At 39.9% G+C, this 13,515-nt stretch overlaps 1 protein-coding gene across 1 annotated transcript in view; it reads right to left on the bottom strand.

The window, feature by feature from the left end:
* Positions 1–829: 829 nt before the first annotated feature.
* znf385d (zinc finger protein 385D) overlaps positions 830–13,515 on the bottom strand; it is a 118,964-nt gene continuing 106,278 nt past the window's right edge. Inside the window, exons 6-8 of the mRNA XM_084727620.1 lie at positions 12,491–12,672; positions 6,988–7,089; positions 830–2,595 (exon numbers count right to left, since the gene is read on the bottom strand). Coding sequence (XP_084583746.1) covers positions 2,341–2,595; positions 6,988–7,089; positions 12,491–12,672 — 539 coding nt within the window. The 3' untranslated portion in view covers positions 830–2,340. The remainder of the gene's footprint in view (positions 2,596–6,987; positions 7,090–12,490; positions 12,673–13,515) is intronic.

Raw genomic sequence — 13,515 nt, 5'->3', positions numbered from 1 at the left:
GGGTTACCATAAGGCAAAGTATCATGGGAGTTGAGAAAAAAGAAGAATTACCATACTTAGAAATGTTTTCCCACATGTTGTCATGTATGAAAAGACCCAAAATACTACTATATTTACTGTACCACTCTAAATTAATTAGTTAAGTGCTACAAGACGTTTTTAACTGGTACTGAAATCATATCAGTTTAATGTTTTAATGTTTTACCACCAGGTTGGATTCTCCTTGAAATCAAATGAAATGACCTTTTTGTTCTTTCCCGGCGAAATCACAGTGAGTGGTACGTTAGCCAGTTAAAAATACGCAGGGGGAGATTTTTATTCAGATACATTTATTTTTGATGTTATATTTTGTGGTTATGGTGGTGGTAAAACTCTACAGTATTGCAATGATTTTGTCCCGAGCTTTTTGATCCATATAAGCTGCTGATCACGTTACATTTGTGAATATTGACCTGTCAGTAAAAACACCTCATGTTTCCTTGTTTTTTTTGGATGTAACTTTTTCCACTTCTCTAAGAAGAGCTTTCCTACCTGTTTTGTATGGACTGGCTGCTGTCTGGAATTGCATATAATGATTTTAAACCGAAAAAAGTCCATTCCTGGTGATAAGTGATAAGATAAGAGGTGACAAGTGTGCGCGGGAATTGACTTTTTTTTCTTTGAAATGAATTTTTTGGGGGGCTTTGAGTCCCTGCACCATAAAAGCAAGCAGTGTGTGTGTGTGTGTGTGTGTGTGTGTGTGCGTGTGTGTGTGTGTGTGTGTATGTGTGTGTGTGTTGCCTCCTACTGCCTGATTATAATGATACCATTACAGTAAAAAAAAAAGGGATGTGCTTGACTAGTTTATTCCATGTAGTAAAACATCTGTTAACATTATACTGTAGGAATTACAAAGTGTGTGGCCTCTGAAGCCCCAGTGATTTGCCTTTTTGGCTCACTTACTTCTGAGGTTGAATAACCCTGCTGTAATCAGTGCTTTAAAGGGATAATTCAACCAAAAATAAAAATTCAGACATTATCAACTCACCCTAATGCCAACTGAAGGAGGAGGAGGCTGAGGAGGAGGAGCCACGTTCCCGTGAGTGTGTTCACGTGCAAGTCAGCGGCATGTCGGGGCCTCAGGAGGCTCGGATCATACCAGACGAGCAGTATGGAGGCATTTTATGTTTTTTTTTTCCAGTTGTTTTATCCATTTGACAACTGGTCATCATTCACTTGAACTGTTTGGGAGATTCCACAACACTGTTTTCTTGTGAAACTCCAGCAGTGTTTTATGGACTAAAAAACTAAGCCCAACTTTTAATCGGCATGTGGGTGAGTAGATAAAGACTGAATTTCTATTTTTTGGTGAACTACACCTTAGAGCATCATACAGTACCATGACTACTGAACTACACAGGATCAGCAGCGTTAACAAATTAGGACTCTTTTTATTTGAAATTGTTCACCTTTTACACACTGACAGTTAATATACACAAGCCTTTATGGTCCCTCTGGCCCGAGACATGGTCAGTGACAATGTGTGCTGGATATTGACTAGAATGGCTTATGTTGGATGGGAAACTCACACATAGACACGCACGCCTGCACACACACATCCAAATGCACACACTCGCACATACATGGACAAGCACACTCACACATGCAGAAATACACACTTGCACACACACAGATATGCAAGGACGGATACAAAAACACACATTACAACACGTACTCTAACGATCTAACACAGCCTAGCCATCTAATGGAGACATCAACAGAGGAGGGGCTTAAAGTGCATACAGGAACAGAGTAGGGGCCTTTCTCGCTCTTATGATCAGTAACAGCCTTTAAATTATTAGCGACAGTAATCCTCCACTAAAGCAATGATCTTAGTGCCACGCTGGATCTTTACAAAAAGCACATCCCTACCGTATTTTTTAGCTCAAACTGTGCCTTGCATTATGAAATAATGACACTGCATAGTTCACGGGGTTAGTCTTATACATTATTGCGGTACAATGTAGGTCCAAGTCCGGGGTCCAGGTGTGAGTCATGGGCACAGAAAGCAGGTGTAGGCCAACTGTAGCCCAGGTTTTCAGAGGGAAAAGAGAAATAAATCCATCGTGAGAAAGCGCCCAATGCTTCGCTGCGGTCCGGTTTAGCTTAAACGTGGGATAATCCATACGGGGAGCGGCGAGACGGGGTAAAGGTCCGATCACAGTATGAAGATGTTCAGTAACCCGGATGCATAAAAGGAGCACAGACGATGCCACGACTCCTTGGCCTGGTCTGGGTGAAGCACACGGTTTGGTCCTTGACAAGAGGCGGCACGGAGAGAACCGCCGGGGTCCAACAGGGTCAGTAAGGGGCAAATAGGACTTGTGGGTGGGAGGTCCTGACAGGCCCAGGGGCCGGGCGGAGCAGTGCAGCGGGGAGGGTCTGTGTCTGGAAGAGGGCAGGGGTCGGGGCATGGTTAGTGGGGTGATTCGTGCGGTGTGTGAAAGAGTTGCCGATGGCGGCGGCGGCTGCTGCCGCCACTGCCGCCAGGTGAGCAGGTATGATCTGCGCAGTCAGAGGCTGACACTGACGGTCCTTAACCAGGGACAGCTTTATCTGGTAGAGACAGACAAAATACAGTCAGTACAGTCATATGCGCACAGAGTGGACAAAATAAACACATCACAAATTATTGAGGGCTCTTCTACAAAGTAAGTTAAACTTAGTCAGGGTTTTGTTGCATTAGCTGGCTTAGCAAAACCTAAAACCCCAGTGGCCCTTTTCAGACTGCATTTTTTTAGGCCAGGGCTATCTTTAGCCCTGGGGTAACTTAGCCCTGTGTCACACATTGTTAGCCCAGGGTTAAACTGAGGCCAGGGCTATATGAGTCACACTACACTTCTACTTGCCCTGGCTTATATGTCCTTTGTTACAGCAACTGATGTTAACATTTTAGAATTTTTCATGACTACTGCTTTGATTTTTGATGGGATATCACCGTAAACCAACTGTACTCCAGAGCAGGGCCAGCAAGCCCTCAGCTAAAGTTGGGGTTAGCCCACTTTGGAATGTGCCAGGATTGTATGTGAAATGTTTCTTAGCCTGGGGCTAACAGCTCCACTAGCCTGGGGCTAACAGCTCCATTAGCAAAGTGCAGTGTGAAAGGCCCTAGTCAGAGATAACGGGTATCACAATGGTGTTTATGAACTTTCTTCTCAGGCTTTAGACTAGACTAATCCAGTTCTGCCTACATCAGTCAAGATGTAGGACAAGATGAACAGGTTGCTAAAATGGAAAGTCAGGAAGAATATTTATAAATTATGGCAAAAAGCAACTCTGTTGCTGTAAATGAGGGATTGCTGTCAGAACATTACAGAACTGTGTAGAAAGTTTGCATATTTTTTTTTTTACCACTAAATACACTCTTAATGTCTGCTCTAAATCTTTAAACTTGATGCATTTAAACATGATACTAAAGGAGTGCATTTAGGTCTGATACTGTCGCTGTAAGTGCACGGCTTTGTTTGATGGTGTTACTAACGTACAGCTCAACAGATTTTTTTTGTGACATATTTCCCTCAGCTGAGAATCTATACTGCTCACAGAAAATATCATCAGGAAAAGAATCATTGACAGGAAATTTTTACAGCCGATTTAATCTGAAACTCTGAACATAACCTCCCCAGGGCCAGGTTATGTATTCAGCATAATTTGCAATGTGATCTACCCAGGTTAAAAGAGAGCCTTCTCCGTGACACTGAAAACTCAACATACATCACTAACCTTCGTAGTACTCCCTTCTGATTTAAATCAACAGTGGAAAATCTGCTGCAAAGTTATTTTTATCAAACATCCTTCAATATTTTTCATTAAAGAAAGATTTCATTTCAACAAACTCCTTTTTTTTCATTCAATTCCACAAATTGACAAATGGTCAATGCCATTCAAAAAAAAAAACGTTGCCGTAATAAAAACAGCCTAAAACTCTGAACATTTTTATTTAAGTCAGGAACTTAAATAATAATTTATTTAATTAATGATTCAAGAATAAGTGAGTATGAGACTGCAAATCATATCACACATTCAGTACCAACCTTCAGTACTTTAAGTTTTTGAAATTTGGTGCTATGGACACATTTTTTTTAGCAAGAAAACAACACAAAGCTTTTGATCACAGCTTTTAAATTTAGGGGATTTGCTGTTTTCCTCTATTTTACATCACTGTTAATTAAACACGATTGGTTCTGAACTGTCGGTCAGACACAACAAGCAGTCTGAAGATCTCACACTCGGCTCTTTCTGACATTTTTTCAAAGCACTTTATCTGTTTTGTTGTCACGATTTCCCAGATTGTTCTCTGTTTCAATCTTGGATAAACAGAGGCAACATGGCGGTGTCACAAACAGAATTTAACTTGTAAATCAGATTCATTATGAGAAACATGAATAAACAGAAAACATGACGGGCTGAGACCGAGGACACTGCTGCTGTAGTGCAGACTGAAGACACACACGGAGAGTTAGGACCTGAGAGGTTTACAGGGAATCAAACAGGTGCCAGAAATCAGCTGCTAATTACTGAAAAGGTTCAAGGTGATCTGCCAGACACCAGAGGGAAACATTATAAATAACCGTTCAGTGGCTTAACCCATGTACCTGTATTTTGAACATGAATTGGATTGATGCATTTGGGAAATTTGTGTTTCCTTGGAGCTCTGACAATGTCTCAAACATAAAACTCACAGATCGAATCACAGAATCCAAACCGCTTTTCTATTTGCTGCTGTTTTGTGCCGTTTCTGAAGAATGTTTTAAGCGTGAGTGTGGAATTATGTAGTTTTTAAAAAGAGAGAAGAAATAAAAGAAAGAAAAAGCAGACAGACAAATGGGGAAAAAAAGTGCCCAACCTCCAAAACCAGCCTAATAGGGTGAAAAGGTCACCAAAGTTATCTGGCTTAATCTTCTGTATCAGTAATGGAAAAGCTACGGTCTCGCAGCAGCTGGATGGCAGCCGTTGTCATGGGTTATCAATCACTGACTCAGGCATCGTAACCCTATGGGAAGCATTCTTTACTCTCCGCTCATCAAAGAAGCTCCTCTCCGTTAACTCAGTCAATGATGGGTTTCAGAAAAAGTCATTTCCCCCACACTGGTAACCCCCGCGCTTCGTCTCGGCAAACAGTGGGTGTGATGGATGCCGTTTTCTGAGCGATGGAAAGTCAGACGCTCCTTTATCTTTTCTGCATTGAATCCGCATGGATCCTCAGTGCACCCCGCCGACCCTGTGTTGTGTGACACTCGAAAAAAAAAAAACTTTTAACATTTGTTTAGGCTCTCCTCTCTTAAATCTCAAGTTGTGATAGGAAGAGTATAAAAGAGGATTTTTTTTAAATTTTGAATTACTGGAATTATTTGGAATTAAGTAATTCAATCTTATCTCAGGTTAGGAAATCCTAAATACTCAGTCCGACAATGGTTATCAACTTTTGTGTCTGTTGCCTAGCAACCGACATCTAAACAAGCTAATAACTGTAACCATAGTTTTTTCTCATTGAAACATTTTTTTTTTTTTTAAATGTAGCGAAAACAAGGAGGGGCATTTAAACACACAATGAGAAAGTTCTGCCACTGGAGGTCTGTCTCACATCAAAACAATAAAATATGTAGTCTTATGATGCTGAGATGTCGCATGGGATCATGGGTGTTGTTATCTTAACTGCTAAAGCTATAATATGAATATGAATCCATTAAAATGTCTAAAAAACACTGCACATGTGTTATACAGTATATTTTGTTTAGTTGTGTGCATGGTACCAGGGAAATCAGTAATTTTAACTCACAGAACACAGGAGTTGTCGTTGTCTGTTGGTTAGTTTGTGTTATTGCGTGACTTTGCTGTTTCAAAAGGATAGTTCGAATTTATTGAAATCACAACACAAACAAAGTAACAGATCGAGGCAGTGGTAGACCAGCAACTCCCATGTTCTGTGAGATAAAATTGCTGATTTTTCCTGTGAAGTCTGGTTGGTTGGTTTAGAGTCACTGATATTTGGTTTATATGCCAGGGGTTGTCAAAAAAAGTTGTCTGATGGCAAAGTAAAGCCCTAAAAATAGTTTATATACACTGCATACTTTGTGTACTTTCGATAGGTAATACACTGCCTCACAAATGTTAGGTTAGGGATAAGAACATTGACTGAGGAACCTTTTCCTATATCATGTCCTTACTCCAATAACCATGGTTGCCAGACAGGATATTTCTGTATTATGGCCCTTGGAATGCAAAAAGTTTGGGGTCTGCCATGTAGGACTGCCAGTACCAGAAAGTTAAACAGTCACCCCAGAAAAGTATTTGAAAGTTTAGCACTCTTCTCTTATTCTGTGGTTTGTCAACTTGGCTGACACTAATCTGAACCGCCTTGATGCACAAGACCACACGCTGAGGCACTCAAAATAAGTTAAAACTGACATTTACAACTACCTATAAATAGTATTCGATCCCGGTCTGCATTTCGCCTCCAGCTTGCTGGCTCAGAAAAACTTTGATACGTGCCATTTTTGTCTATAAAATATCAAGTTTTTCAAATTACATCACGCTCTTCCCTGTCACGAATATTTAATAAAAGCCAGGTAACAGGTGAACCAGTTATGAAAGTTGACATTTTACTGAATAAGATGCCGTCAAGTGGATTGAATGTCTTATCAAGTGACAGACGATAGAACTGCAGCAGATATATAGGAATTTCTTGCTTATAAGCAGTTTTGTCTGGCAGTCTCTACATATAGGGGCTGCGCACAGACCCGTGCTTTTTTGTTGCTTTTTCTTCGAGGAAGTGGTTTGGACAGAAAAATGACAATGAACACAGTGTCAGATATCAAACAATAACTGTCTCTCACAGGCTGACACGTCTGTCTCCTAAGAGGCTATTAGAACTGAGTCACGGTGATTGTTGTCTTGACACCGGGACGTTTGTTGCTGATAAGGTGACTGAGGCGTGCAGTGACTCACCGGCTGCTTGGTCTGGCCTTTCTGCGGTTTGCTGTAGGGGCTGTATTTAGGTTTGGCTGGTTTACCTGCTGCTCTGTCTTTATGACGCCGGCTGCTGATGTGCTGAAAAGACAGAGACAGAAAACAAGCTTCAGAGAGAGAGACAGGGGTCCTGAGTCACTGTGTGGGTTTCAGCATGTCACTCTGCTGTGGCTAGAGCTGTTATATGCAAATGTACCTTTTCGCATTAAAATAATCATGAATAAATGTATAAACAGGATAGGAGAGATCGATAGTTTTCTTTTGTGTCTATCTGGGACCTCCGGTGAAATTCAATGAACTAATACAGTTTGCTGTTGCTGTGGCCAGAGGTTAGCTTGAGGAAAGAAAGGAAAGTCAAGGCAGAAAAATCTAAAGTGATGGCTCAAGTGCTCAAGTAGCTTAAGTGGGGCTGTATGAGGTACTTATCCATAGTCAGTGTATTATCTACAGTGGCTGGCAATCGACATGCCCTCAGTTTGGAGAGGCAGAGAGGAACACCAGCACAGAAGCTGAACAACGTAGTGCTGTGGACAGGATTCAGCAGCAAAACATATTTAGCCCACCTAAAAAAAAAAAAAGTTCACGCTATATTTACCTTTTACCTTTATTTTGCCATCAGACAGCCTTTTGCAACTGGAAACTGTGATTATATAAGCCAGATATCAGCCTCTGTCACTCCAGACTCCTTTGGCAAAATCAGTAATTTTAACTTGAAGGACTTACTGGAGATGCAGGTTTAATACTGCCTTGACTGGTTAGTTTATTTGTCTTATTGTGAAACATCATTGAATCCAAATTAGCCCTTTAAAACATATTCGTCACACAATAATAACACAGCAGCATGTGAGCGCCGTTCACTGCTGAGAGCTAACGGCACTCACATCATGGACTAATTAAAAAAAGGTGTGGTCGCGGCAGAAAGAGTGTGTGAAAATGGACAGAAGTCTAATAACTTTGGTTGAACAAGCAGCCTTGAATGTATGACACTGCAGACTAGAGTCTCTGTTACAGTGATGAACAGTTCTCGTGCATTATGATGCGTTCAATTTGAACTGCAAGGTTGGAATTTTGAGTTCCTGGTTGGAAATTTCAACAGTATAGTATGTTGGTGTTCAACTTTGTAATTGTAGATATAAGTAATCCTGGTCATTGAAATTAACACTAAACATGACTATAGCTCACCATTTATTATGGTGTCATTATACAGACCACAGAGTCCCTAGTAGGAGGTTCTATTTAAAATTAATGAACTACTTCATTTTTGAGACTGACAACTTAGTTCAAAATTCAAAATTGTGAACAATGAACATGAACTGAACTTTGAGATATTTTTTTAAGTGTTAACTTTATTACTGTTTCTGATTAAATGAATCTGGTGGATTTGGAGAGAGTGATATTTGGCTTTCCTGTCAGAAAAGGTTGAATGACAGCAAGTTAAAGAGGTGAAAAAACACTTAAACAGACTAAATACATTTTGCTGCTGACCCTGTCCACAGCAGTTCATTGCTTAGCTTCCTTCACCAGTACTCCTCTCTGCTTCTCCAGCCTGATGCTAATGAAAATAATAAACTGACTGTAGATAAGTCCCTCATATAATCTCAGGCAAAAAAAAATCCAAACTATCCCTTTAAGGAAGGAAATCGCTGCTTCTGTTGTTCTCAATGGAAACACACCATCAAAAAAAACAAAAAAAAAGAACCTGACTGTCACTCCTATAAACATGCACAGCTATTTGCAGCGTTTATGATGACAGAAGTTTTTTTTTTCAAATTACCAAGGCTTGCTGTGTAACCATGGCAACGGCAGAAACCACACAAAGGAAAAGCAATTTTACCGGGAACCATAAATTTCACACCTCTTCACCAGCAGAGCACAAACAGCAAAAATCCAATCAGCAAAAATGGTCTCGGGGTCAATAAAATCAAAACGGTTCGCCCTCTTGAACACGTGAACGTTCTCAGAAATTAACATCTCGCTAATTTTGATCTTTCTCGTGTGTGAGTGAGCAAAGATCGGGGGAGGATTTATCTACTGGGGATCATGAACATCCACGGCTAATTTCACGATTTGGTTTTCTTGATCAGACAAATTAGCTGGTCAGAGGGAAGTTTGACCAGTTTCACTCTGCTGAAATATCACTGGTTTTAGATGCTGCACCTTTTTCTGGACAATTCCTGAGAAAAGCTGTGAAAAATGTCTTTTTTTTTTTTAAATGACAGATTGGTTGTGATGCCTGTTACCTCAACCTCAGGCTCGGTGCCATTTCAAGGTAGATAGCTCATCATGTGTTGAGGTGGAAACCCGACCAACACAGAGGGAGGGTGCAGGACTAAAAATACACCTCCTGCCTCAAAGCGAAAAGTATTACAGCTTTAAAGGTTTCATTGTGACTGGAGCCACCCGCGGTGAAAATGACTGCAGTTATGGCCCAGCGAGGTACAGTGCAGAAAGCATGCACCAAATGACACATTATGATTCAGTGTTAAACAGAATGTCATGGTCAGTGATATCAAAGGTTTCTGGTGTTAAAAGACAAGAAACAACCAGTGTATTTAAATAAACAAGTAGAATACAAAAAATCTGGTATAACATATATAGGAATTCTCTGCAACAAAAAGGCCAATAAATAATTCAGTATGGGTACACATTGACAACAAAAGGCAGATTTCGGGCTGCGTCTAAACTTCATAAGTCCTTGCAGTGGGTTTAACAATCACACTTTTCCTCTGGTCTCAAGCCGTAGCTGAAATTTGTCATGCTGGATTCTTTTCACAGAGAATCGCCGCCGTTCAGAAGTACTCAGTAAAAGTCCCTGCATGAAAAATTCATACAAAGCCTGTCTATTTTCAGCGAGAAAAGCTCAAGGTTAGCTCAGACAAAACCGAGTGGTTTTCAAGTATTGTAGATGAAATTCCCCCGTGACAGAATGATCAGCGGCTACAAGAAAAGAAGATTTGTGGAGTGCCCCAAAGCAACAACCAAGATACACATTCCTAGGCAGAGTTTCCATCCAAGCCACAGTGAGGAAAATATCACAAAGAGATCAGATTATTGTCAAATTTCCTTAGTAACCTGATTTCCTTAACATCATATAAACCAGAAACAGTTTTCCTTATTTGAGGAAGGGGATTAGGAGGAACTTAGTTGGATTTGTATCTGCAAGAGAAGCCTAATTTCTTGGCCACGTACCGTATATGCTTTCTGTTTGCAAGAGTGCGTGTGCATGACAAAGGCTTCAGACAGGAAAAGCTTTGCTGTGACAGCGGCACGGGAGGATGAAAGGAAATATCATTACTAGGAGCGGTGCATCTTTGACTCCAAAAAACACATTATAATAATCTTAAATCCAACGAAAAATGAAACCTGTCTCTGAAGTAAATGAATCTAAATAAGTCAGTTTTCAAAGATGAACTTGTAACATTCAGACACAGTAAATTGTGCGCTTTCTCACCACAGAGGCTCAACGTGTCATCAATCAAAATGCATCAACAAAGAAAGGAAAAAAATCTGCGCTGAAGCTTCATATATCACTAATACACTTCAAAGATGCTGCTGTTGTTTCAAAAATATGGTAGGGGGTGACGGATGAATGTGATTACCGAGCAGCTGCAGGTAAATGCAGGTTTTTTTTTTACAGTAACCAGGTTACTACAGCGCATGTAAATTGTGTTTTCCAGCCTTAACTTGATTTCTTCAGTATCCCTGGTGTCTGGCATGTAGACACAGTGAATGAGCTGAAGACAGAGTGAAGAGAAAAATACATTCTTCAAGTTCTAAGCATGTGTCCCTGTGTTAATAGTTTAGTTATCTGTTTTTGTGTGCCATGTCAAAGAATATTTATTTGTTCTTATGCAAAAATTCCTCTCTTCCTTTCTTGTAAATAATCAAATTATTTTGTTACGATCCCTCCGTTCTACTGGGCGTCCCTGTGAGGCTGTTTTGCCGGCTCTGTTTTGTTTTGCAGGATCCGGTCGGGGCGTCAACGTTGTAAATAAAAGCTCATAATCACCTCCTTGACCTTAAGATCCTCATTACCATCATGGGTGTAGCTGTTTTTCCATTCAACCATACGCACTTACATTACTAATTACGGACATCCAAGTTGTTTCCATTTCTTCTTATTATTTTAGAAATAAAAATGTTTGTCAACAACTTGGTCTCCACCCACATATTTTTTTTATATCGCAATTTGTTGAACTAGCTCACCACATTTCCTCATGGTTCTCTCCTGCAGCCTGATTGGAAGCTGTTTGATTGTTTCAGATAAAGTGGACTTGGGGAATTAAGTGTCGACTTGCTGAGAATGAATAGCATTAAAGTTAGTTGATTAAGAAACTGAAGGGACAGACACATTTTTAAATTGTTGGGCTTTGGAAAAGGTATCAAGTCAAAATGCTTACATTATAGATTATTGATCTCCACATTGTTTTTGTTCCTTTTTACTATCTTGTCAATAAAAATGTATGATAACAATCTTGCAATCTTGTCTGGTCTCTCTGAAAATGAGGGCTCAGCCAGGATGGTCAACCCACGTGTTTGATAGTGAAATTTCTTTTTTTTTTTTTGTGGGAAAAAGTTTTAATGCACAAACAAAATGATCCTTGCTATAATTTATTCCAGTTTGTGATTAGTAATATAACATTAGTTCTTCATGGTTCTCCCCTACATGAATGGATGCTATTGGGGTTCAAACAAAGTTGATCTGGGGAGTTAAGTGTTGAATTTAATGAATAGTGTTAACGTTAGTTGATTCAGTCTAAAGTTTGTGTCTTGAGTCTGTGAGTCAGGACCACACCTCTGGTGTATAAATGCATTTTTTGAGTCAAACGTGATTTGGGACATCTAGCTTTGTAGCAAAGCAATTTCATAGTCAGCCATGTGTGTTTTGATGTCAGCCGGCAAAAACTTTTTCCAAGAGAGTGTCGTTGTGCTCTAATTGATGAATTTCTTCCATACCCTCCTCTTCCTCTTGATCTAATAAGACAGGTGGGAGAGGTGGAGGTGTCGGCAAATAGTCCTTTGACATTTTGACGTGTCACAGTAGGAGTAGCACAGCTGTGCATAATAAAATAAATGTTGACTGAATCTAATTTAGCTGCTTGGGTTTCAGGTCCTGGTATTTCTGCTTACTGAGACACTTTTTGGTGTGAAAAAGACCTCTTCGTCTGTATTTGTGAATTTCTTCCAAATGTTGACTACTTTTTCAAAGGAAAAATGATCAATAAATTAAATTGTTGTGTCAGATAATGATGAATAGTAGTAAAATATTCCCTTTTTTGTACTTTGACATTTGTACTTCAACATAACGAATCTCTGTAACCCAGTAAAATCCAGTGCAATGCCATGACAATATAATTATATATTACTGATGATATGCCAGTCCAATCTGCTTCAAAACAGCCTAAATTAAACATGTTATTTTTTAAAATTCAAGTTCATTCAGTGTTTCTGAGTTTTCTCAGGCTCTCTTTGTCCCTCTCACCTGTTTTAGCTGAGTCTCTGAGTTGACATGCACGTCACACGTCTCACAGTAAAACGTTTTGTTCTGCAGGCCCGTTGATGACTTGGTGTTTGTAGCCAGTTTGCTTTTGACTCCCGGCCGGGGGAAAGACTTGATGGAGCCCACGCCAGTCCTGGCCTCGAGCATCGTCTTGTGCTTCGTACCTGCAGGTTCAGACAGGAAGCAGCAGCGCGGTCAGTACATGAACTTCAGCCTGAAGGAGAGGTGAGACCAGAGGGTTCACGTCTGTTAATATATGAGGGACGGTGTGAAAAGGTTGGCTTGTAAATTTCACTAAAATGTTCCTGATCAAAGTTTAGAATCCAGTAAAAGTCATTCCTGCAAAAGTTACTCATCTGAGCTGAGCTGTGTTTTTCATGATGGGTGTTGAGTGAAGGGATGAACTGGGAATTTAAAAGGTATTTCGACTCAGACCACCAAAACCAATTCCTAACCCTCCTAACAAATTCAAAGCTAAGTCTAATTGCCAACCTCGTCCCCTTTTCAGAATGCTAACTGCTCTCTTCAATATATGCTTTGTCCCAAACCGTAAAGTAATATCCACTGTTTTCTATCCAGTATATTATAAGCTAAAGAAGGAATTCTAAGTATCTTGGAGTCAACCACTGAACCCAAAGACTTATTTTTGACTTATTTTTGACTTAACTTTGAGTAAAAATTATGGCAAAGAAAATGTGAATGAACACTTGTTTGTATTCACTTTATACAGTTATTAGGAGTTTATTCAAGGATTCAAGGACATTTATTGTCATTATACAACACAGGGTTGTACAACAAAATATGAGTTATAGTTCCTCCATAATACACACAAAATACAACATATATGCAGATGATTAATAACTAATAAATGACTTGATCAAGATAAGGGTACAAATTCTCCAGCTGGAAAACCATTGTACCATTGCAGAAGAAGAGGGCAGACATAGGAGATGTTAGCCTGTCTGGAAGATGTTTTTCTGCCAGAACATGTGGTCTATTTTAACAAA

Source organism: Lutjanus erythropterus, chromosome 9, assembly GCF_056507025.1.
Source record: "Lutjanus erythropterus isolate fLutEry1 chromosome 9, fLutEry1.hap2, whole genome shotgun sequence".
Taxonomy (NCBI): Eukaryota; Metazoa; Chordata; class Actinopteri; order Lutjaniformes; family Lutjanidae; genus Lutjanus; species Lutjanus erythropterus.
This window is presented reverse-complemented; position numbering and strand designations above follow the sequence as displayed.